Raw genomic sequence first — 24,560 nt, forward strand, 5'->3', positions numbered from 1 at the left:
GGTTTAGATCTTTTCAAAAACAGGTTTAAATAGTCAGGTATTTGTAATAGCTTCCATGTTTACTTTTAGATGCTGTAGCAGAAGTACCCAAGCAAACCAACTAAGGGAGAAAAATTCATTTTGTTCATAATCTCAGAGGTTTCAGTCCATGGTCACCAGTCTCTGGTGCCATTGAATCCATGTATTCATGGGAGCAAGCATCCTGATGGACAGCATGTGGTAGAATGCTTGTCTAATGAATTAGTGGATTACCTAACGGTAAACAATATACTAAGAGAGGGACAGACAAGGACAAGATACCCTTCAAAAACATGCCTCAATAACCAACTTCTGGCCATTAGACCACGGACCTTCTACTTTTCACCACTTCCAGTTATGTCATCATATTATGGATTCACCAAAGCATTTATCTATTGATTAGGTCAGAACCTCCAAGATTCAAACACTTCCCAACAGCCTATCTGCTTATTCCCTGATAACTAAGCACCTCATAATGAGTCTATGGGAGACAGCTCATATCAAACTATAAAAGCTTTTCAAAGACCTCTGGTACATTGCCCTCTTTGTCCTCTTCCTTACCTCAGCACCTTACCTCAGCAAGAGAAAAGAATTTGCAGTCATGTTATTATTATGTACTCTGTTACTTAAATGCCAGTATAGCTTCAGCATCACTTTATTCTAGAAAAACTGAAAGTCTAAGATCAAGAGCCTTGTCTTTTATTGCCTATAAATCTAGCATCTGAAAAATTATAGCAACAATCAAATTGAGTATGCTAAGTTAACATTAACTTTTTTCTGATTAGTTGTGCAGACAGGATCTGAGCACTCTTTGAAATCCATCAGTAACTTGAGGGTTTTTTTTCTGGGGAAAATTGAGCATGGTTTCAGGCATTACACCTCCCAGGTAAACCTTCTCCTTCCCCCAGGATAAACTACTTATTCATTGAGTCAAGATGGGTTTCAGTTCTCACACTAACTCCCCAGGCAAAGCCAGAGGAGAAAGGAAAATACATATTAACATACACAGAGTACAGAAGTGTTTTCTGCCCACGTATTCCAGGGGTTATATTCATAGCAAACCTTTGAGATTCCATTAATGCAGTGATTAATAAAACATTACTGAGCAGGTTGCCCAGAGAGAGACTACACATGCTTGTTTATAGTTGACACATCACCCATCATCCCTGAATGGAGAATTTAGTAGAGTTGCAGTCCTCCAACTGCATATGAATGTGGCTGAGCAGGAAACCTGTTTGTCTAGGGACTGAGCAGCTTTCTGATTTATAATGAATAGAACCTAAGAAGAAATGATTGCTACCTTTCCCACAATCTGATAAACTGTTATAGAGATAAACATTTGCATTGAATTAAGCATGTTCATCTATTTTTCAATGTTGATTTTTAATTTCCTCTATCTTTCAATTTTTAGGGCTTCATTTTAAGTAATGCTAAGTGTTTATAAATTATACACAGCTCTACAGTCTTAATCATTATAAATTCTATGTTAAGGAAGAGATAAATAATAAAATACTAAGAGAGTGGGTTTAAGCATTACTTTAATTGATTGTTAAATTATGATTGTGTTAGACTACATTATCTATTACTTAAAGATGCCCATGTCATATGGCCTAAATAAAGTTACTTTGCATTAAATTATTAGTCAGCTTGTATTGGTACTCTGAATATCTAGATTTTCCATTTATATAGTGTGTACAGCATAAGTGGGTTGTCTTTTGGGTCGAGTACTTAATAATAATAACACCCACACTAAAGGAAACTCAAGGCATTCTTACTTCCAAGATTTATTTCTAATGATAGAACTACTTGGCAAAAACAGAAACATTTTTCTGTTACTCTTGACATATACAAACATACTTTTAAGAATCAAGAATGTTACTTGATAGCCAAGACAACATTATTTACTTTGCAATTAAATAATGTATTTTAGATGTCTAACTCGTGGCCTAGTTCATATTCAGTAAGTATTCAATAAATATTTGGCCTGAATCAAGGAATCTCTGAAGCTTTGAAATAGGGTAATATGCATGCTTCCCTTGACCTAAAAACCAAGAAGTGTAGGTTCATTTATGGTTTCATAGGAATCCAACCCCACTGCAACTCTCAAATCCAAGGAAAACATTTGCTTGCTTGTATGTGGTTGGTATGTCTTATCCAAAATGCTCAGGGCCAGACTATTTTAGCTTCCAGATTCTTGGGGAAATTTTAGAATATTTACAGATTCATAGTGAGATATCTTGATGGTAGAAGCCAAATCTAAATGTGAAGCCCATTGGTGTTTTATATATACATTATACTCATTCCTTGGGGCAATGTTTTAGTTAATATTCCTGTGTTTGGGCTGTAGCCTGTTAAACGTACTTCAGGGTATAATTTTTATTGTGCCATGTGAGTCCTCAAGTTACAGATACTGTGGCACTTCTATTTTCAAACTAAGAATTCTCAACCTATAAAAATTATTCTCAAACATCCCCTTATTTTGTAAGCTGTAGTCTCACCAAGGACATGCAAGGGTGGAGGACACCTGGGTAATCAGACACTTCCTGAGATTAAAAGCATGCATTTTCCTGTCCTCAGCCTGTTTGTCATGCTGTGAGTTTAAAAAAGGGTAGTTTATTTGTAAATACAATTGCCATGGATGTGTGTAACCCTTCACAAAACATTCATTGACTATCTTCTAGAATGTAGCCAGTGTATCAATTCCTAGATACACAAAAATAGCACATACACACACACACACACACATACACTCTCCCTGCCTGTTAAGCAATCATACCTGTATGTGCCATCACCTTTAAAAGTCACGTGATGATTCCCCTGAGATGCTCTTTTTCTCAGAGCACTTTCTCAACAGGCAATTAAGCTTTCAGCCGTCTATAAGGTCATCTTTCTTCTTTGGGGAGTCAGTGTCAAACTCCCTTCACATTCAAAATATGTCAGTATTTTTTTAAAGAGACATGGTACACCTTCTCTGAATTAATTATTCTCTCTGATTAGTCAAATAAAAGCATGATTTTATAGAGCAATTCCTGTATCTTCATTATTAGTGATAACGATCAGTGTCTTTTGCCTCCTAGTGATGGCACTTACACTTCAAAGAGAATTGTACACAAGATCAAAGGAACCAGACATTGATATGTAACCACAATTAAAAAACAGCACTCTGCTATCAACTTTGAGAAGAAATGATTGTTTTAAGAATTCCTGGTGCCCTGTGGCAGATTGCCCAGAGGCTCTGGGTTAACCTTGAGCATTCCAGTGGCTGCTGCCATCTCAGACCTAAACACATGAACTTAACAAAATTCAGATAAGTCTGTGTCTCAAGAAAACAATACATCCTTTGCCCACGTGGTGAAAGTTCCAGGTAGCTGGACTTTAAAGGGCACTGCTATCAGGAGAAGGGAGAAATGTCAGAAATGTTGAAGCGAGTACTGGACTAAGCCCTACCTTGAATTTGTCACTGGATCTTTTTTCCCTTCTTAGTACTTTAAAAATCCTAAAGTCTGTATCATATCATTTATTCACAATGAACACATAAGGAAAGAAATATAAATTGTAACTGCAATAGCAAATATTTCTTGAACACATTGCAGCAGGTATACCACACAGAAGTTTGGGAAAGGGAAATACAAAAACAAAAAAGAAAAAACAAACAAACAAGCAGAAAAATACTTCTGATGTTTATTCAATGTCTATTGAGTCTTAATATCATAAGTATTTGGAGGGGAGAAAATAAGAGCATTCACAGTATGAGCAGAAGCAAGAGATGCTCATGCATATTCGTCTATCCCTTAAAATGTATGTAGTCAATGTTTCTGGAGAGGAAGACTTGAAAGCAGGAGTGGGACAAAGTTGACAGCCATGGCAAGCTGTAAGACTAGAGCACTCACCAGGGACAAGGCCATTGATCACCAAGGAACATTCCAGTGAAGAAGTCAGTTCTTAGACCTGAAGTCAAGGAAAGGTTTACACACTGGTGGGAAATGACCACACTAGACAGTCATGAAGTCTGTGCTTTAGAACATCTTTTCAAGGAGACACCTTTTCAGGCTGTTAATATTTGCTAATTTATCTGAGAGCATGCCAGTACTGTCCAATGCTACAATCTACTGTGTAAGCCCAGAACCACAGTCATTACTGTCCTTGTGAGGAACTAAATGCACAGGCTACAACAGGCTTTGCCTAATACTGGCTACAAGAAGCAGTCACTAGCAAAGACACCTAAATTTAATGATTTTGAAGTTGAGAAAGGGTTTTCTTTTCCTAAGTCATAAAAGGGTGTTTTGAGAGCTGGTAAGAGTTCTACTGAGGCCACTGCCATGCCTGTGCTACAGATGACAGGAACTCAGCATCATGAGTCAGTAGGAGCTGTGGCTTCAAAGGGATTGAGCAGGCAGAGTCCTCAGTTCTTATGGCCAATTGGAAGAGTGTTGAAAAAAACGTGAAATGGGCAGGACTCTCAATGGCTGAGAACCTAGATACAGATATAAGGGGACATTTACTACATGCAGACTTTGAGGATTTTTGAGAGACTTGTGGCTAAAACTGCTCAACCAGAAATCAGTGTTGGAGTTTGGATATCATTTAAATGGTAGTTCAAGCCATGAACACAGGAAAGTTAGCACAGAAATGTGGAATAGGAACTGGGGTGGGGGTGGTTTATTAGATCTGAGATATACCCAGAAGTAAAATGAGAACATAGAGATAGCTAAGTCTTTACAGGAAGATAATAGTCAAGATTTCAAGAAAGGCCAACTAAAATAAGTACCAGAGTTGGTTTGTTCAATTCAGAAACTCATCAAAAATCTTACTGAGAAACATCTTTACAATTATTCTTGTTTTTTAAAAATCATTTTTGCTCATATAACTTTTATCTCTTTAGGAATTCGGTGAAGGGCTCTTTTAGCCCAATCCTCCCTTATTGAAGGACAGGCCAAAGATCCCACTTGGAAATGAGAGGAGAAGACTAGCAGGCAACATTGGCTCCACCCAGTGATATCTCCAGGAGATACAGAAACAGGATTCATGAAGATGTTGACAAGACTCCAAGTTCTTATGTTAGCTTTGTTTTCAAAGGGGTTTTTCCTCTCTTTAGGGGATCACAACTTTATGCGGAGGGAAATTAAGATAGAAGGTGACCTTGTTTTAGGGGGCTTATTTCCTATTAATGAAAAAGGCACTGGAACTGAAGAGTGTGGGCGAATCAATGAAGACCGAGGTATTCAACGCCTGGAAGCCATGTTGTTTGCTATTGATGAAATCAACAAAGACAATTACTTGCTACCCGGAGTGAAGCTGGGTGTCCACATTTTGGATACATGCTCAAGGGATACCTATGCATTAGAGCAATCATTGGAGTTTGTCAGGGCATCTTTGACTAAAGTGGATGAAGCTGAATATATGTGTCCTGATGGATCATATGCTATTCAAGAGAACATCCCATTGCTCATTGCAGGAGTCATTGGTGGCTCATACAGCAGTGTTTCCATACAGGTAAGACTGATAAATGCTACTGCAAACAGCTGTATCTCTTTTCTTTTGTGTTGCAGGGGGACAGAATTAGACAGTGCTAATAATTTCATCAATGGGTGATATTAGCAATTTAAATTTTAGTTTCTATAGCTATTTAATGATATGTTTCAATATAGAACATTCAACCACTGAAATTTATTTGAAGTATATTAAGTAGCTACAACAACAAAATAAACGGCTTAACACAATTGCTCATTAAAATACAATCTGAAGACCAGCTGGAGTGGATGAGTAGAGACTTAGCTCTGAGTGGCCCTGCCCAGCTTGTCTCCTTTCTTCTCCCTGTAATCTGTGATTTAGCCTCAGAATGACTTTAGAGTAATACCAAAGATGCAACAGGATGCAAGTAAGACTTGTTTAGCATCTTCCAAACTTCTCTGCTATGTCCTATCTGTTACTATCAGCAGAAGCAACTCACGGGGCTCAAAGTTGAGGAATAAGAATGCCTCACCCACAGCACAAATGATGCAAAGTTATACAACATGGTCCTTATAAGTTGAGTTATATTTGGACCTATCCATGTTATCAGTCACAAGAAGGTATGGTATCTATGAACTCTATTTTTCACATGATATTTTATTCTTTTGTTCAGAGATGAAAAATACAAAGAATTTCTCAGTGAAAATATGTTCAGAGAAACCAAATAATTACCAGAAATCAAGGGAGAGACAATTTAACAGGCAACATAAATTAGATAAAAAGCTGATAACTGCTCTCATAACTTCAGTAGAGAAAGAAAACACATCTAAGACTCCTTCAGGCCTCACTCACAAAACCACAGAATTTTAGAGCTGAAAGGGCCAAGAACTCACCCAGCTCTATTTCCTCATTTTCCCAGTTCCCTAAAAGATTGGTTTCATGAAAACTCCCATAGGTAGGCAGAATGAGACCTAGACCTTCAGTTGATCTTCTGTGGCTTTCAGTTACCCCATATGAATTCTACATACTACTTGAAGTCAATATTATTTTCTGGTGAGAGCACTCATGTCACAGTAATAGGTGTCCATGATTCTAAGAGGCACCATGATCTGCCTCCTACGAAATTACTATAATCAAAACCATAGCACTGAAGGAAGTGATATGATAGGTTCTTTGTATGTCACAGTCCTACTTAAAGAGACTCTATTTGCATTGGCATAGCCTTATTTTTATATTCCAGATTTGTGGCACTTAAAATTCAGTGTATAATTCTGTGCTGTTCTAAATGAGCGATTTCAAATTTCTTTCCTTCTTCAGAGCACATAGTCATATTATGAGTAATTAGGATAATTGGTTTTTCATAAACACCCTTTAACTTTATTAGAAGGGTAGAAAATATTGCACATCTCAGAGCAGATCATGTAAATTTTGCCATCACTTTTATACTTGAGTCAGAAGAGGTGAAAATTTCTGTTTGAAGAGGATAAAATTTAAGGTCTTTATCGGACACACTTCAATAACAATTTCACCAGTCAAGTGTCAAACATTTCCCAAGTACTCTCAATAAAGGATTGCATATATGTTGTTTGGGACATTTGTTTTCTCCTGTAGTAAATTTTAGTCTACATGTGTCCCTAATCATTTTTATAACTACTTAACAAGCTACCTTACAGATATTTATCCTATTTGACCTTGTTCTTTTGATACTATGCACTCTTCAGAAGAAGTCAGGCTAGTTTAAAGGGAAGAAAAGACATATTACATGAGAAATCCCATATATGTTATCAAGAGAAGCTGTGTCTTTCATATCAAAGTACTTGATTTGCTATTGCATTCACTGGATGTGGGCTCAGTACCACTGTGAAGTATGGTGACTAACTGAGGGAGTATTCATGGGGCACACAAGGTAAGTGATGAAGATGGCTGACATGATGGAAACTGTCCCAGGAAACAGGTAATCAGCCACATGAGAAACAATGTGAATGAGCACAGCATCTTCACAGGCTGATCAGACAGGCATGACAAATGTTCACGTGCCAGGAGACAAAGATCTCACGGAAGAATAACAGATGAGCTAGAGAAGAAAGGACAGGGCACTGGGCTCTGCTCTCTCTAGGAATTTAAAACACTTCTGGGGATATAAGTTCCCTGAGCATCTTTCACATGTATCAACCTCTGCTTCCATGACTACTGTGGTCATACATCCTGCTGTTTGGTGACTGTGGTGACGGCAGGGAGCTGGTAGTACTGCCCTAAATCTTTAAATATGTAGACTTTCTCAATATATACTGAGAGCTTGAACTGACAGAGAATGAAACTAAGCAGAAATAACTGAGCACAAGTCCATCACATGATTTTAAACACCTACCATCTAATCATAGCATCCAGGCACAGAACAGAGCCCGAGTTTCATGTTGAAAAACAAGCTACTGAGAAAGGAGCTTAGAGAGTGACATTCTGCGTCCATCCTTCGGTGGTTCCCTCAGATGTTTAGATATTGTAATGTTCCTGTATTGATGACCCTTGCATTGCTGTGACAGAAATACCTAACAGAGACACCTTATAAGAGAAAAGATGCATTTCATCTCATGGTTTTAGAGGGTCTTTGTCCATCTTGGCAAGGAATACGTGGCAATTTCATGCCTCTGGGAACATATGATACAGACTTCCAGTCATGGTAGACCAGGAAGCAGAAAAAGTTAAACCAGACCAGGAGGCAGGCCTGTCCCTCAGGGTGACTTCTGCCAGCTAAGGCCCACCTCCTGAGGGTCCACAGCCTCTTATAACATCACCAGCTAGGGAACAAACTTTCAAAACTCCAACCTGTGGGGGATATTTCCGATTCAAACCTTAACTAGTTCCCCCTTTAACCTGGATGACTTTATTGTCCAAATTACTTCAAAAAGGCTTTCCTCTCCAGCTTCATCTTCTCACTAAAGAAAAGAGAGTCTCCCAAAGGCAGCCAAGGAGGCACCTCCTGCGATGTTAGATCGTATTGTCAGGCAGTGTTAGCAAAAGTACATGGAATGCAGGATTCTTAATGACTTGCTGGGTTAAGCTATATCACCATTGATGAAGACCTGAATAATTATTCTCCCAATATACTCATTAAGGACACAGACTGGTAGTCCCTTTATAAAGCAACCAAATTGATTTCTTAATTCAGTCATCAATGAACTCAGGCATCCAAATACTTCTACCTGAGCAAATATACTTGGGGGATCTATCCACACCCTCCAGTGAGCAGGTTTCTTTTCAAAGTATTTTGAAGTCTGTCCTGGTGTCCTCTATAAGCCTACAGGCTCTCACTTTGGGGAATAGAGTGTTTCAAGAAGAGATTCAGGTCGATTGCCTTCAGTTAGGCAATTGTCTTTATGGCCCTTACTTAGGAGCAATGTTTATGCTTGTGCCTTTTCAAATGAGCTACAGTTAGCTTCTTAGATGCCCAGTCAAAATGTTCTTCCTTGAAATGTTTCTAAACGGTTAGAAGATACACTATTTCCTGGCTAATCTCTACTGCTTGGAGTATCTTTTACCTGGAACATGACAGGTGGAAGATGACCTGGTTGGAATTTTGCCCCTGAGTGCAAAGTAATCTCAGAAAAATTGAGATTTGGGTTAAACAGACTCTAAAAGTTGAGCTCTTAGAAAGGGCAAAAGTTTGCCTTGAAAGAATGTGTGGGACTGCTATCAGTTGACAACACAATATGAAGAGGCCACAGATAATGATGAGCAAAAAAGAATGGAGTGGAACAAGGGAAAGATTTTTAGTTCTGTTTAAATAGATAAGCTGTTTTACTATCCCCTTGGTGAGATACTTTCTTATAAGCTAGTGGGTAGTATCTACAGACTTGCATAAAGAAAATGCTGTCCTCATTTTATCCCTAAACTATAATGTCCTTTAGCCACCCGTTTGTCTTACAAAATCCTACTCCTTCACCCTCAGCTCAGATTCCATCCTCATTGAGAAACCATTCCTAAGCTCCTTCTAATTCTTTCTGTTCTGGTTCATTAAATGATTTGTTCATTTACATTTCTATTAAGGAATCACACGTATTTCTCTTTGTGTTGCCAGCACCTGAAATAAGCTCTCTGCAAGGCAGGGAATAATGTTTTCAACAAATTCCAAGAATTAACATATGATAACCTGTGATACCTCCAGAATATGGAAAACCCCTAAAAGAGTTTTGGATTGGGGTCACAGCCATTGCTCTCTCTGTTAGATCATTCTGCATGCTCATGGGTAAGAATCAAGCCTTTTCCTGAAGTGGAAAACCACCATCGTATACAAGACAGATGAGGAAGCAGGATGGATGCCCTCCTCTCCCCCTGACTCCACAGGGGCCACACCTGAGAGATCTTGCAGGCTCACACACCATTGGTTCTCAGACAAGTCCAAGACTACACCCTCCTGAATAACTGGAACTGTGGCAGACAAGAAGAGAACTCCATCCTGGCTGTCATCTGGCTCTGTGTAGTCTCTCCACAGAAAGATTATACATAGAACTGGGCCTGGTGGTATAAACCTGTAATTTTGAAGGCAGAGGCAGGAGAACTGCAAACTTAAGTCCAGATTGAATTACAGAATGACTTCAAGGCTAGCCTGAGCAAATCAGCAAGAGCCTATAAGAAAGCTAAAAATAAGTAAACAAGCTTCAGAGATAGCTCCATGGTAGAGGTGCTGCCTACACGCATCAGGCCCAAGGTACCATTAATATATATATTCAAAAAGCCTCTTAAATGCCAGACACTGCAATACTACTGATGCAAGGGGAAAGGGAGCATGATTCTATTCTCAGGGGGAGACAAAGGACAGCACTAAAATTTGTTTACTAATTTATTAGTAGAAAAACTAAAATGATAGCTACATTTAGTAAGTTTAACATTGCAACTATGTTTATGGCAGGAAACAACTAAATGTTCCGTGCGTCTCTCTAGGAAACATTCAACATAGCGATTAAAATTCTGAGTGCAACCTGACTAGGAGTTATTTAATGTCTCACATCTAAGATGGAGATGCCAGTAGTACTTGGTTCACAGGGATTAATTTTTCAACCTGCTCATTTTTGCTGTTGTTTTGTTTCTTTTTACAACTCTAGTCCATTCAAGAGGAATAGTTTCAAGAGAAATGGAGACACCAAAAGATGACACCAAGTTCAAATTCCTCTAAGTTTAGGATACTCCACCCTTTGCATCCAGTGCCATCCACGCATCATTTCCTCTCACAGTGTAGACTCCAGAAACATCCTACTCAAAAGTTGTCTCAGATGGAGTCACTGTATTCCTTCTCAGCACTCCCATTCCAGAGCAACCTCCCAACACTAATTGTTTTGAGACCATCCATTGCTCTTGCTTGGCTTTCCAAAAGGAAGGGCGATGCTGTCCAAGGGCTTTATCACAGGGAAGGAGGCACCAACAATAGCAATTAAAGCTGCTTTTGCTAACATTGCTTTATTGTAGAAATTTCTCACCAGAGGTAATTACCTAAGATACACTATATTTCCCTCTGCTTTGAGGTTAATTTGTTCCTTAATTAATTCTCCTTCTGGTCTATATTTATTAGGAAACTACTCTAGTGAGAGACAAGAGGCTGCCACCCAGACCACTATGCATAGGGTGTGAATTCACAGGGAAAGAATAGCCTTTGGCTGTGAATTGTGTTTATACTACAGATCTTGGTCTATGATAGACTTTATGGGATGGAAGGCAGAGGACAGATATTCCTAAAATATTAGCAAATGCTTTGTGACTACAGATTACTAAGTAAACTAGTTGAAATAAGACTCCTGACACATTTAGCTAAACCCAAGAAATGATTGTTTTAATGACACAATTTCCTTTCCAAATTACCATTAAATATGCCCCCCTTTCAATGAGTCAGTATGTACAAGGTTCAGTATTTCAATATAGAAAAAGCCATCCCTTATCAGTTTATCATGATGGAAGTCCATTGATTTACTGAAGTAGAGGTGTTTTTTTCTAATCCTTTGGGAAATGCAGGTGAGAACTAACCATGTTTTTCTAATTAGTGACTTGGGGGATTTAAGCACAATGTTCCCCCAAACACCTGCAGTTAAACTCCGAGCAAACACTGATACTCCAGGCTGTGTATCAGTAGGACTTCAAACACTAAAATTATAATGTCGCTATTTTTGAAAACACCACCTGGCATATTATGGAAATCCCTCTGTTACTAATGACAAAGTCTTAATTCCTGCCAACTCTTTGACTTCATATGCAATATTGGGGAAATGTAGCACAGAGAAAATACAATAGCAACAATACTTTCAAAAATGATGTTCTAAATGTAGATCAGACTTTATTTTTTTTGTTTTATTTATTTATTTATTTATTTATTGCCAAGTGGTCAGAAGGGCAAAACATCTTGAGATATTTGCTACCAATTACTACAGGTGAGTAGACCAGGTGTGCATCTGGGAACTCGGCAATGTGCCTGACATTTGGGTATATGTCATCTGGTTCCCAGGGATTCTCCATGGAATACAAACTCTCTCAAGACGACTGAACTCTCTCAAGGTAGAAAATGTGCAATAGAACACATGGTATACAGCTTTTGGAATTTTTCTATAAAAAGCAAGGTTTGATTGGCATTTAAGATGGACACATGAATTAATCACACATTGCCTTTGTTTACAAAGTAGTTTTTTTTTTTTTTTTTTTTTTTTTTTTTTGGTTTTTTCGAGACAGGGTTTCTTTGTGTAGCTTTGTGCCTTTCCTGGAACTCACTTGGTAGCCCAGGCTGGCCTCGAACTCACAGAGATCCGCCTGGCTCTGCCTCCCGAGTGCTGGGATTAAAGGTGTGCGCCACCACCACAAAGTAGTTTTAAAATATATCATTTCTATCAAATTTTAAACAACATAACAATGAAGGTAAGTTGGTACTACCCCGTGAATTTCATCTGCGAGAGTGGGCTATTTAACTCTCTTCAACAATTCGCTCTACAGCAAAGAAAGTCCTGTCTTCTCTCTTCTGAGTTGTCCACGGGAAGTTATTTTAACATTTATTTTAAAGTTCTTCAGCCTTCCCACAGTTTTCAACACTTGTCATAACTTATGACCCACTTCCTTTCAAGATGTTGACCAACCAAAGATACAAACCAAAGAATAGGTTTCTGAATAATTACTATCAACCAATTGAAATAAGTTTTAGGGAAGCTAATTTCTTCCTCTATAACCTTGATCTTGATACTTCCATTTTAGATCCTAAATAACATAGATCAAAATATCCGTAACGGCCTATGAAACCTTTGGCTCTCCATTATTATCCCCATGTCTTTACCAGCTCCTGTTCCTTTGAGGCACTGGCTCTCTGGTGACCTATCTGGTACGGGTAAAGCAATAGGCATTCTGCACTATGTGAGCTCTCTCCTGCCTAAAAGCCCTGTCCCTCCTGTCTCTTCCTGGAAAGCTCCCACTTACTTGAAGTTTCAAGTTCATCCTTCAGTATTATGACCTGCCTTATCTCATCTCATCTAATCTGCCAATCTAAGTTGCTCTTGGGTCTGTGCCTTATGCTTGTACCCCAGAATGTGATCCATGCTTATTTTTCTTTATCACCTACAAGGGTATAACTTCCTTGAGGGCAGTGAGAATGAAGGTGCAATTTTTTTTTAGAAAAATCTACATTTTAGAAAAATGCTTTGAATAGACATTATCTTTACCAACTTTAAAGTTTTTTTACCTTAGGCTAGTCAGTAAATTAAGTACTTCACATATATTGCTATTTAATCCCTATGTAACTTCATAAATCTAGGAATTACTGTTATTCCCTTTTGACAAATGATGAAACTGATGCCTCAACAATGCTGCCTAAGTTCACACAGCTAGTGAAGGAAGTAGCTGGGATCGGAGTATTGATTCAGTGCTGGGTACTGAAACGTGCCTGACAGCTTTGCTCAAATAATACAGTTAACAAAGAAATCCAGAATGACCAACAATACCATGTGTATCCCTCTTCCCTGAGCTAGTGCAGGACCTCAAACAGTATCCACTTACAAAAACATCAGGGTACCGCTCTCAGCTCCCCAGAGTTTTCACCTCTGGTTAGCAACCAGAAACGCTAAGAACACCTTTTTCTTCATGGTTGTATCTTTGTCATATCATTGCTGTGCAAGTAACTTCAGGGACTTCAGGAGAACACAGCTTAGGTTAACTTATGACTCTGTAAAATCTTCAAGAGACATTCCCCAAAATCAATACCTAAGGCACAAAAGGGTGTTTCTGACATGTCTTCAGGCAGTAAGTTTGTAAGTATAGCTGTTCAGCATAATTGTTAGATAAGATACCATAAGACCCCCTTGTTACTGTATGGAACCCAAACCAGTTCAGTTTCATGATTTCTCTTGAAAATTAACTCATGGAAAAAAGTGGGAACTCAAAGAAACAGATTCAATGACTCAGTGGGTTAAATGACTCCTTTTTATTATGTCACTACCTGCTAAGTCTGAGTGGGAAATAATTCTTGAGATAGTTCTGTGAAGATAAGGGAACGAGACAGACACTTTGGTGTGGAGTGGCATTGTCACAGGAGAAACCCTGACCCGTTTTCTGATGTCTGTCTTCTGAAATAATTGGATTTGAGGAATCATTATTGATCTAAATATCTTCTCCGTCTGATCAATAAGCCCTGAGAACGTGACAACAGATGAGCTTCAGGACTCATCAATCCGTTGCTTTCAAATGAGGGAGGCAAAGGCACATGATGGTCCAGATTTCAGACCACAGCTGCTCAGTGAGATGATTTCTGAGGACATTAAAGCAGGAATAAGGACAGTTGGGGGCATCTTTAAGGATCTTTTTCTTGGGATTTCCATGGACTGACATTGGGACTATGTCAAGATGGATAATGGTAAGAAGCATCTTTGACTCATATATTTCAGAAACCCTGGAATTCGAGCATGGGTGACTTTTACAGATTATACTGAGTAAATGAGCGTTCACTATACTATTATCATGTTATATGATTTCCTAAATTCAAATCAACCCTGGCCTTTTTATTCTGTTTTTTTTTTATGAAAAAAAATGTTTCCAGATGTGCTGCAGATAATATGGCCAAAAGAAAAAAAAATGACTAATCCTTTTTGTAATAACAGTATGATTGGCACCCTTTATGGGCAGCTAACTCATGTGATGTGAACAGCTTGAATTCCTCAGGCAGTTTCTCAACTATAAGCCACCTCCAGTTCCAGTTTGAAACACAAGCCGATCTGGTGTTTTGTGCAGCTAATAGTTTAATTTGATCTGTCTGAAAAGGAGGAGCACTGGGGTTTCTTAACCTCCCAACTTCTAGAACTTCTTCACCTGGCTACTGGACTGTGAGCTGGCAGATGGTTCAAAGTGCAGTCCTCAGTGGTTCTCTTCCAGGCTTATCTAGAAGCATTTAATTAAAAGAACTAAATAAAGCATTCAGCTCTGCATGTGTTGCAGAACAATTAAAGGTGTAGGCTTATTCTTAGAAAACAGCCCCAAAGAGATATGGACATTGAACAGCATCAGAACAAAAGGCAAACCTACTGAGGTTGTTATTGCTAGGACTCCAGATTCCAGAGACAGTAGCAAAGCTTTCTTTTTCAAATGTATATAGTTCAGTCCTGCAAATAGCATCTTTCTTGGAAGTGTCTGGTGCCTTTTTCCATCTGGAATTTTTGTAACTCAGCATAGGTCCACATAAAAGCCAGCTGCTGTTGTTCCCTTTAATATATCAGCACAGATTTAGAAGCCAGGGCTATGAAAGTTCTGAAAATAATTCTCATGGGGAAAAATCACATTAGTGGGTACTTATTTATACTAGACTCTAAAAGTGCATGGCGTTTTGTGGATTTTTTTTATTTCTTTGTTTTGTCTTTTTTTTTCAAAATGGCATTGTGTCAAGCAGAAGGCCTAGAGCTTGTGTGTGGCATGGATATATCAGGGAGAATCTGAGCAAACGGAATGACCACAGACTTGATGTGGGTGCCACAGGTGACTGAATATTTCCAATTGACATTCTCTTTTTTCACAGCATGAAAAGAACAGTAGACACCCTGAGTCTTTCCCAGAATTCACTTTCTTTTGTTCTTCATGATCTGAGTATCACCAAAATAAAGGCTGCCACCTAGAATAAAAAGAAATGCATCTCTGACATTGAAAATTGTCATGAGCTATAATTCCCAATAAATAAACAAAAGCTTGTAATGTTTTTATTTCTTGAATCAAAAGTAAATGTCAACATATTTGTGACTTACTAGGCTATAATGAAAACATAATTCTGACTTCTGGATAAATTCAAGGCACCAAAAGATGTGTGCTCCAAAGTAACATTGGATCTAAACTAATGTAAGCAGCTGGATGGGCCAGAGAATAAGGGCACTTGTCACCACGAAATCCAACAACCTGAGTTTGATCCTCAAGAGATACATGATTAAAGGAGAGAACAAACTCCTGAAAATTGTCCTCTGACCTCCATGCTTACATTGTGGCATGTGCACTCACACCCGTGTGCATGCCTGAGTATGCACACACACACTACAAATAAATAAGTGTAAAACAGGAAAATATACTGCATGTGGAAAGCTTTCTGATGTGAACAAGTGTTTAGATAGTAGTATCATTCCACAATTAGAATTGGTTGTGGAAAAAATAAAATTTTATGTATTCCCAAAGCAAGAATAATAAATGAAAAATTGATGTGACTACTTAGATATCTGTATACAATGCATCTGTTACCAGAGAAAGCTCACCTTGCCTGAAGACCTTAAGGTCAACTCATTTGGTGATACTTGTCTAAGGTATATGCTTATTTGAGGGCAACTTAAGTATATATGATTTTATTAATCAAACATCATGATAAAGCACTTAATTTGTTTTACAGTCTTTGGAGAACTGGTGTAGTGACAAACCCAGCTGATGTACAATTGGCTCCCTTTAGCCCGTTCATAAAGACATAATTTTGAGAAATTGATTTTAATGGTATGAAAATCTTGGCTGAAGATCTCTAAAGGTCTAAATAAATTCCTTATGCATCACTTTGTTTTGATTAAAAAAAAGAGAGAATACAATTAGTGAAGAATTTATACTTCATATCAGATTGTTTATTGGAAGTGTGTGACAGTAGCTTTATATTGCTCTCTGGATCTAACCTTTGCCTCCTCCCATAGATACCATCTCTGTCTTAGAAAAGATGATATGGTAGAGCAGAAAATTACCCATTCACTCATCAGTTCATTCAGTTAACAAACATATTGGAGCACCCCAAGGTCTGAGAGGCATTGAGGATATATTATCAGGGATTAAAAACGTGTATTTCCTGCCCCAAAGGTTTGATAAATATCACAGAATTTGCCACATTTCATTTGTGATATTTATAGGTTGATGATCTCATCCTCCAGGGGAAAACTTCACAGTAGACTCTAGGAAAAAAATCATTTTTATCACTGTAGATGGTCAGTCCACAAACAGTTGTTTATGAGGCCACTACAAAGTATAGCCAGATAAATTTAAAAGAATGCTTTTGCTTACAGGAAATGATTACTCATGCTCCTCAAGTAAAGGAGTTTAGGGCTTCAGAAAGAAAAAAACAAAATATCTTACATCATTCCAGCAATGAATTGAGAACTATTGACAATGAGTGCGGAACGGACTGAGTTGATCTGGAATGATAGAGTATAGTGAGAGGTCTCAGATTCCGAGGATCAAATCTAGTGTCTAGCACCTTTTTATACATTGTGCCTCAGTTCTTCAATATATGAAATAGGATAATGGCCTTTTCTACTTCATAAAATTATTGTATTAAGATATCATATACCACCACAATAAAGGTTAGCACAGCACAAAACCCCTAAAGGTGCAGTAGTGGCAGACATACCTTGGCAGTAACCAACAGCTCTCTAATTGGACTTCAAGCCAACTGAAAAGGGAAACCAAGCCAGAGTAAGCAAAGTCAAGGATCTTGGAGGAGAACCTACAATGATGACTTTACTAAACCATCATAATCCCTAACCACATTATAAACATTAGTCCTTACACACAGAGGTGTGCTCCTCACCCATCATCAAAGAACTCTTTGCAACAGACCATTACAAAAAAAAACCTCAACAACTCAAAACGCAGAGTCATTTTGTTCCAATGGACACATCTACAAAACACTACCACAACTAAGGCTTAGGGCACTTTGTGGAAGAAGGGGCAGAAGGACTGTAAGTGCCAGAGGACCACAGAGTTGGCTCTGAGATTATGGCTCCTAGTAATGTCAGAAGCTATATCCATAAAGTCTCCCTCACCAACATGACTGCCCAAACATGAGCTGAAGAAAGACAACCATCGATGTTGCAAAGTGGACACCAAAGTTGCAAGGCCTCAACCGTACACAAATAACTACAGGCAACTGAGGAGTGCTGAGAGTGGGGAAATTAGTCTTCTCTGGGGAAGAGCACACCAATTAGTTAAACATACACATAAGTAACACTATTCAGATTGAGCAGGTCATATATAGGAATATACATACACATACATATATGTATGGAATAACAATTTATAAAAAAAGAGGCCATGAATTTGAAAGAGAACAAGGAGGGGTGTATGGAAGAGTTTCAAGAGAGGAAAGGGAAGAGAGAAATGCTGTAATTATAACCTCAAAAATGAAAAACAAAAAGAGATAATACATCTCCAACAGTACAGGAGCTGGGACAAAATGTCAGGACTGGAAAACATGCTACTGGTCTTAAGACGTTTCCAAAAATGAGTAGAACAGGAACTTAGAGATCAGGAAGACGAGAATGGCTCTCTATCCGCTTCTGACAAACGCAGAACTGAATCTCACTAGTCCGTCTTTGACCTAGAATTTAGCCTATGTGGACCACTACCTTCAACTTTCATTTTGTACTTTTATTTTTCCCAGTTTTCATCACAAAGAAAGCTCGACTTGCCTCATTTAAGTTTAAACCCAGAAACTTACATCTCAGCTGATGAACGTCCCCTTGTTTGCAGAAAGGGAGCCTTATCCTCAGCAGAGAGTGGGCTTCACCATGGCTTTTCTATCTGTTGGCTGTGTACATTTTGAAAGTCACTTCCCCTTATGAATGTCAGTCTCTTCACCTGAAAGATAGAAGTTTAGATCATCTTCATAATTCCTTCAGGCTCTAACAATGCAATGATCTTGAAGATTATTTCTATTTTCGCAACAGCATTCATGAAAAAAAACTTTAATCTTACTTAGATACTATATACACAATTTCTTCCAAGCTGCTCTCAAGCTAGGAATGGTGATACATACTCAGAATCCCAGCATTTATCAGGCTGAGGCTGAAGGATAATTCATTCAAAGATAATGTGGTGACATAGCAAATTGGAAATCAATTTGATATACATAGTGAAACCCTCCACAAAAAGAAAAATATCTGCTTTGAATACATTTTAAATTTTTGCCTTGTATATATTTAATTTGTTGTCCAACTTCTATCACTTGTCCTTTTCCACAAGATGCCAGGTAATGTCATTAATGTTTTGTTGAAGTCGTGGCCCTCCATGGTCCTCCAGACTACTATTCTTCTTCAAAAGATTCAGATAAAGCCGAAAGTGGAATGTACTCTTACTGAGCCCATCCTGACTTCCTAATAATTGCTTCACTCATTTCTAAGTGTCTGCGCCATATCTGTTCGAAAACTGGAAACTAGAAAATTACTAAAACCATGCCTGTAAATTTATGTCCATTTTTCTTTTATGTCTCCTGAATTTGCCATTCTTCCTCTTCTATCACACTTTAGTCCTTCCACTGTGGATTTACTAAAATAATTCCATAATTTAATCTTCGTTTTCACAATTTATTGATCGCTGCAAACTCAACATGATTTTATGAGCTTTTCTTACATTCTGGAGAGATTTGGTGCAAGGTAAATCATCCATATTATTTTTATTTGTATCATCATTTCCATGTTAGAATATATCTTTATTGAGAAGAAAGAAAGAGGGAATAATATTGTCATCTATTTTTAAAGACAGGATCTCTTTATGAAGGCCACACAAGCCTCACGCCCCATACATACTTCTTCGGTCTCAGCCCACCCAGGTTCTGTGATTACAGGCGTCCATCACCATACTCAGCCATTGTCTTGTATACTTATGGAATCAACCTCTGCAGCCATTAGCTCTTTTCGACCTGCTGTACCTTCTCCTGAAGGACAAGTCAAAGCAATAACAAAATCCACTTCCATTTTCATATTCTGTTTTCTCCTGTCTGCACTCCTCATGAGTTCATGCTCAGCTTCACATTGAGCGCAGACATGCTCCCAACTCACCTGTTCCCCTCATCCCTTAACCTTAATCTTCTAGTGCATCCCATCAACCAGTGGGACCTGGGGGTTATCGTCTCTCTCTTTTATGGAGACTATATTGTACAAATTGTTTTTAAATCCTTCTTTCTCTCTTAAACTATGTTGCTTAAATAATTTCTACCTATGCAAAGCACAAATCTTTTAAAATACTTTTGTCTAAAACATGCAACTAGATCGTGGTTTTCCTCCCTCCCCTCTTACTAATAATAACATAACAGGGTAGCTTTCTTCCAAATTTCACACCACTTCCCCATCCTTAGAAGATTCTTCCTTTATCACTCAAAATGATGTCCAGTGTAGGAGTTTTCCTTACTTCTTCATGCTTTCCCCAAGAAACCATATGGCCAGTTAGCAAATCAAGGATGTTTTAAGTGCCCAAGTTTTCAATAAATGAGAGCGAGAACTTAGCTGACAACAACCTGGACATCCCCCAACCCCAAATTTTAAATTTTACATTAAAAAACAGGCTCAGAGGGCTGGATAGACTGCCCAGTGGCTAAAGCACTTCCTGCGTAAACAGACACCTGAGATTGGATCCCGAGAATCCACATAAAGGCAGGTGTGGTAGCACATGTCTGTGACCTTAGCTCTCCCGTGCAAGATAGGAGGTAGAGACATAAAAGAACCCCCAGAAGCCCGTGTTCATGGAAAGGCAGAAGGTGAGCACCTTCCCCTAATGTTTCCTTGTACCTCCACATATGTGCTATGGCTGACATGCATTTGCATTCACACACGAACACACACACACAAAGAAAGCTCCTATTGACAGCAGGTAGATAGTGGATGATATCCTCTCTCTTGTGATCTCCCTGGCTGAACTTCTCCACACTCCAAGCCTCAAAATGATGGCCGCACAGTAGAGGTAGAGGGGAAGGTAGAGGAGAATAATCATGGCACTGGAAGCCAAATGCCTGGTTTTGCATTTTGATTTTCTGCTACACTCTAATTGCAAAACTATGAAGACGTTTCATAAGTTCATAGGATTCATTTTTGAATGTTGAAATGAAGATAATATTTACATCAAAAGGCCTTTGTAAATTCCAAAAAAGAAAATACATGTGTGGATTTACACACACACACACACACACACACACACACACACACACACACTCATTATAAATGGTAATTCATTTTACAAGAAAATGGATCCATAAAAATACACAAACCAAATTTTGGATATTGTTCTCTAAAAATAAGATTAGACTGAGGTGGGGGGGAGAAAAGTGATTAATAATCTGCCTTTTGTGGTATCTACTTATAAATTTAGAATTATTACTTTTATAACTAGGGAAACTAATTTTAGAAGAACAACTCACCATAGTAAGAGTATTTCAATACTTTATCATTAATTTGTTGTAAATGTGCTTATAATGTAATTCTGAATAGAATTACTTTATAGTATTGCTCCACGCAGTTCAATATGGATGACATATTGACATTGTACTTACAAGAGCTCCATCCTTACATCTTAACTCAAAAACTATGCCTCCTTTTTCTAGAGTTAGCGGTAGCTCCCTTAAACACACATGCACAGGGGCGTGTACAGCCATAGTAAAAACAAGGGCAATCATCAGTAGTTTACTCTAGTTCACTGCTTCCCGAGCAGGCTTCAGCTCACTGTACCTTTTCCCAGTACAGAGAATGTTCATGCCGCCATCATGCTGGAGCTAACACAATCTCTTGTGCAGCTTTTCTTAATTTTACATTGTTCTCAGACATTCTGGAGAGGCAGACAGAATGCCATAGGATCTAGCAGTGAAAAGACAGGAACATTTGTTTTCTTGAACACTTCCTTACCCTTTTGGGAGAAGAAATTTTTAACAGCTTAGGAACTGCGGTTCCTCACTTCCAGGAAATAATGCCTCTGGGTATTTTTTGTTTGATTTCTTTCATTTTATGTCTCCCTAGAGGGTTCGGGTTCTGGTGACTAAAACTTGAAGATAAGAAAAGTATTGCCTCAAGAAGAAATGGCCTTTCTAGTGCTACCCAGAAACTTTACAATCAGGTCTCTGCACAGAAAGGGATTGCATCACCACGGCTGCCATAGTACCACATAAGTCCAGTGAAGTCGGGTACTAGGTGTAATGACAGTACCAGTTCAGGGCCATCTGCCCTTGCTCTCAGCCTGAGTAAACCAAAGGTGTTCCTGTGTTCTGATTAGTCAGTGTAGGCACATCATTCTGTCCTTAGCAGAGAAGAATTACATTCCACCTATTCCTCCAACCAGTTGCTTCCACTTGAGGTTTTTATTTCTCCATTATTTGATGTGTCACGTCTCAGATTTTCCAGCTGGAGTTAAGTGAGAGTTACTGGAATTGGGAAAGATTTTTGATTGCGCTGACTGTATCAGTGTTATTTTTAATAGCAGGCCAGATCTCCACTAACATGCTGTGTAGCTGTGTGTGAACCTGGTTGTTGGTTCCCTTGCTACACGAAATGGGTATTAATCAGGACTCAGATGTACGTTGCTTCATGTTGCTTCTGTGGTGCTCAGAGCTCCCCATTTCAAGCTGATCTCCCCCCATGTCATATGTAAACACAAAACTTCACTTGCCAGAAGAAAATTTTCAAAGTACCTAAACTTATACCAGTATATAGTCTTCCTAAATACTCGACATGAAAGGTTGTATAATTTAAAGACAGACCTTTCAGAAGCCAGGAAGAAAAAAAACCTTTTTGTTTTGTTTTGTTTTGTTTTTTGAGACAGGATTTCTCTGTGTAGCCCTGGCTGTCCTAGAACTCATTCTGTAGACCAGGCTGATCTCAAACTCAGAGATCTGCCTGCCTCTTCCCCCAAGCACTGGGATTAAAAGCATGCATCATCATGTATATCTTATTAGATATGCATATAATCTACTTTAATATGTACAATTATATATTTTTAAAACACTTTATGCAGTACTCGTTGATAAACTAGGAGCACTTTCTCTTTTTCTCCTACAATAAATAAAAATAGTGAAATGTTGATAACTGACATAAAAAATTTAAATTTTCTACTCAGCATAGGCTTTAAATATTTCAAAGTACTCAATCATCCTTAACAATACCATCAATACTTCTTCACTTGATTTTTAACTAAAAAGACGACAAGATGAGCATATCTGCATGCTTTCCTTTTGCAAATTTTAAGAAAAAAGAAAGCAAGGAAAAAGTTACCATAGTTTCAGAAGTTTATCAAATTATATACCTAAAATTTTGAATGATCTGAATAGAATTTAAGTAGAATTGAATTTTTTTTTCTTTTGCTTAACCTAGATAATAAATGTCTAATTTGGACTGTCCATGTGGCACTCAGTTCCCAAATTAAACTCTTTCAGAGACTGCCATTTTTAGCGAAAGAGGGGGAAGCGAGAATGAAACACCCGGACTCTTTCCATACAACCACAGCCAAGTTGTCTGAAAACTGAATTTGGCCACTTCACTGTAGTTCATTGTCTGCCTGAGCTATAGCAGAACCTCGGGAGCTTAAAACAACCATGTTCAGAACCTCTGAACAGATTTCATTAGACTAGAGCAAGGAGCTTAAGAAGGTCCAGCTGCGGTGCCCTTTCATTTTTTACCCGGCCCTTCCCTGCTTGGACTGGCTCCCTAATGTCTAAATGCGGTACCCAGGAAAGCATCTGGTTAAGGTCTCATGTGACCTCAACATGAAAAGAAAGCTGCTATCAGATGTGAATGGTGTAAATATTTCTTGTGCACAGTCATTTCCTTGAGTTTTTCTAAAAGATGCTTCCCTTGTCTCCCTGCTCAGGTGGCAAACCTGCTGAGGCTCTTCCAGATCCCTCAGATAAGCTACGCCTCCACCAGCGCCAAACTCAGTGACAAGTCGCGCTATGATTACTTTGCCAGGACCGTGCCCCCTGACTTCTACCAGGCCAAAGCCATGGCCGAGATCTTGCGCTTCTTCAACTGGACCTATGTGTCCACTGTTGCCTCTGAGGGTGACTACGGGGAGACAGGGATTGAGGCCTTCGAGCAGGAAGCCCGGCTGCGCAACATCTGCATCGCCACTGCGGAAAAGGTGGGCCGCTCCAATATCCGCAAGTCCTACGACAGTGTGATCCGTGAGCTGCTGCAGAAGCCCAATGCGCGGGTCGTGGTCCTGTTCATGCGCAGTGACGACTCACGGGAGCTGATCGCTGCCGCCAGCCGCGTGAATGCCTCCTTCACCTGGGTGGCCAGCGACGGCTGGGGCGCACAGGAGAGCATCGTCAAGGGCAGTGAGCACGTAGCCTACGGCGCCATCACCCTGGAGCTGGCTTCGCATCCTGTTCGCCAGTTCGACCGCTACTTCCAGAGCCTCAACCCCTACAACAATCACCGCAACCCCTGGTTCCGGGACTTCTGGGAGCAGAAGTTCCAGTGCAGCCTCCAGAACAAGAGAAACCACAGACGGGTTTGCGACAAGCACCTGGCCATTGACAGCAGCAACTATGAGCAAGAATCCAAGATCATGTTTGTGGTGAACGCAGTGTATGCCATGGCACATGCGCTGCACAAAATGCAGCGTACCCTGTGTCCTAATACCACCAAGCTCTGTGACGCAATGAAGATCCTGGATGGCAAGAAACTATACAAGGATTATTTGCTGAAAATCAACTTCACGGGTAAGCAGTGAGCCTTTAATAGTCTTCCGTGGTGTAAACAGGTGGACCCAACCAGAAGCCAAATGCCTCTGCCCCTAACCAGACATTCCTGCTTTAGAAGTTTAGAGCCACACAAAAGGGGGTTCATAATCTTAAATATCCCAGGATGCAATGATAG

General features: G+C 39.1%; 1 protein-coding gene and 1 long non-coding RNA gene across 6 annotated transcripts in view; one reads left to right on the forward strand and one right to left on the reverse strand.

Moving 5' to 3' along the window:
• Window positions 1-24,560, forward strand: part of Grm3 (glutamate metabotropic receptor 3) — a 216,541-nt gene that overhangs the window by 114,854 nt on the left and 77,127 nt on the right. For all 3 annotated transcript variants that reach the window (XM_052722253.1, XM_052722252.1, XM_052722254.1), the window contains 2 exons: window positions 4,901-5,511; window positions 23,548-24,403. In XM_052722253.1, coding sequence (XP_052578213.1) covers window positions 5,044-5,511; window positions 23,548-24,403 — 1,324 coding nt within the window. In that variant the 5' untranslated portion in view covers window positions 4,901-5,043. The remainder of the gene's footprint in view (window positions 1-4,900; window positions 5,512-23,547; window positions 24,404-24,560) is intronic.
• LOC128100130 (uncharacterized) overlaps window positions 15,439-24,560 on the reverse strand; it is a 39,861-nt gene continuing 30,739 nt past the window's right edge. For 2 of the 3 annotated variants that reach the window (XR_008214677.1, XR_008214675.1), the window contains 3 exons: window positions 18,422-18,561; window positions 17,333-17,374; window positions 15,439-15,583 (listed from right to left, as the gene is read on the reverse strand). This is a non-coding gene — a long non-coding RNA (uncharacterized LOC128100130). The remainder of the gene's footprint in view (window positions 15,584-17,332; window positions 17,375-18,421; window positions 18,562-24,560) is intronic. The other variant, XR_008214676.1, reaches the window with a different exon arrangement.

Source organism: Peromyscus californicus, unplaced genomic scaffold (genome assembly GCF_007827085.1).
Source record: "Peromyscus californicus insignis strain IS unplaced genomic scaffold, ASM782708v3 Scaffold_6__1_contigs__length_162567912, whole genome shotgun sequence".
In the NCBI taxonomy this organism is placed as follows: domain Eukaryota; kingdom Metazoa; phylum Chordata; class Mammalia; order Rodentia; family Cricetidae; genus Peromyscus; species Peromyscus californicus.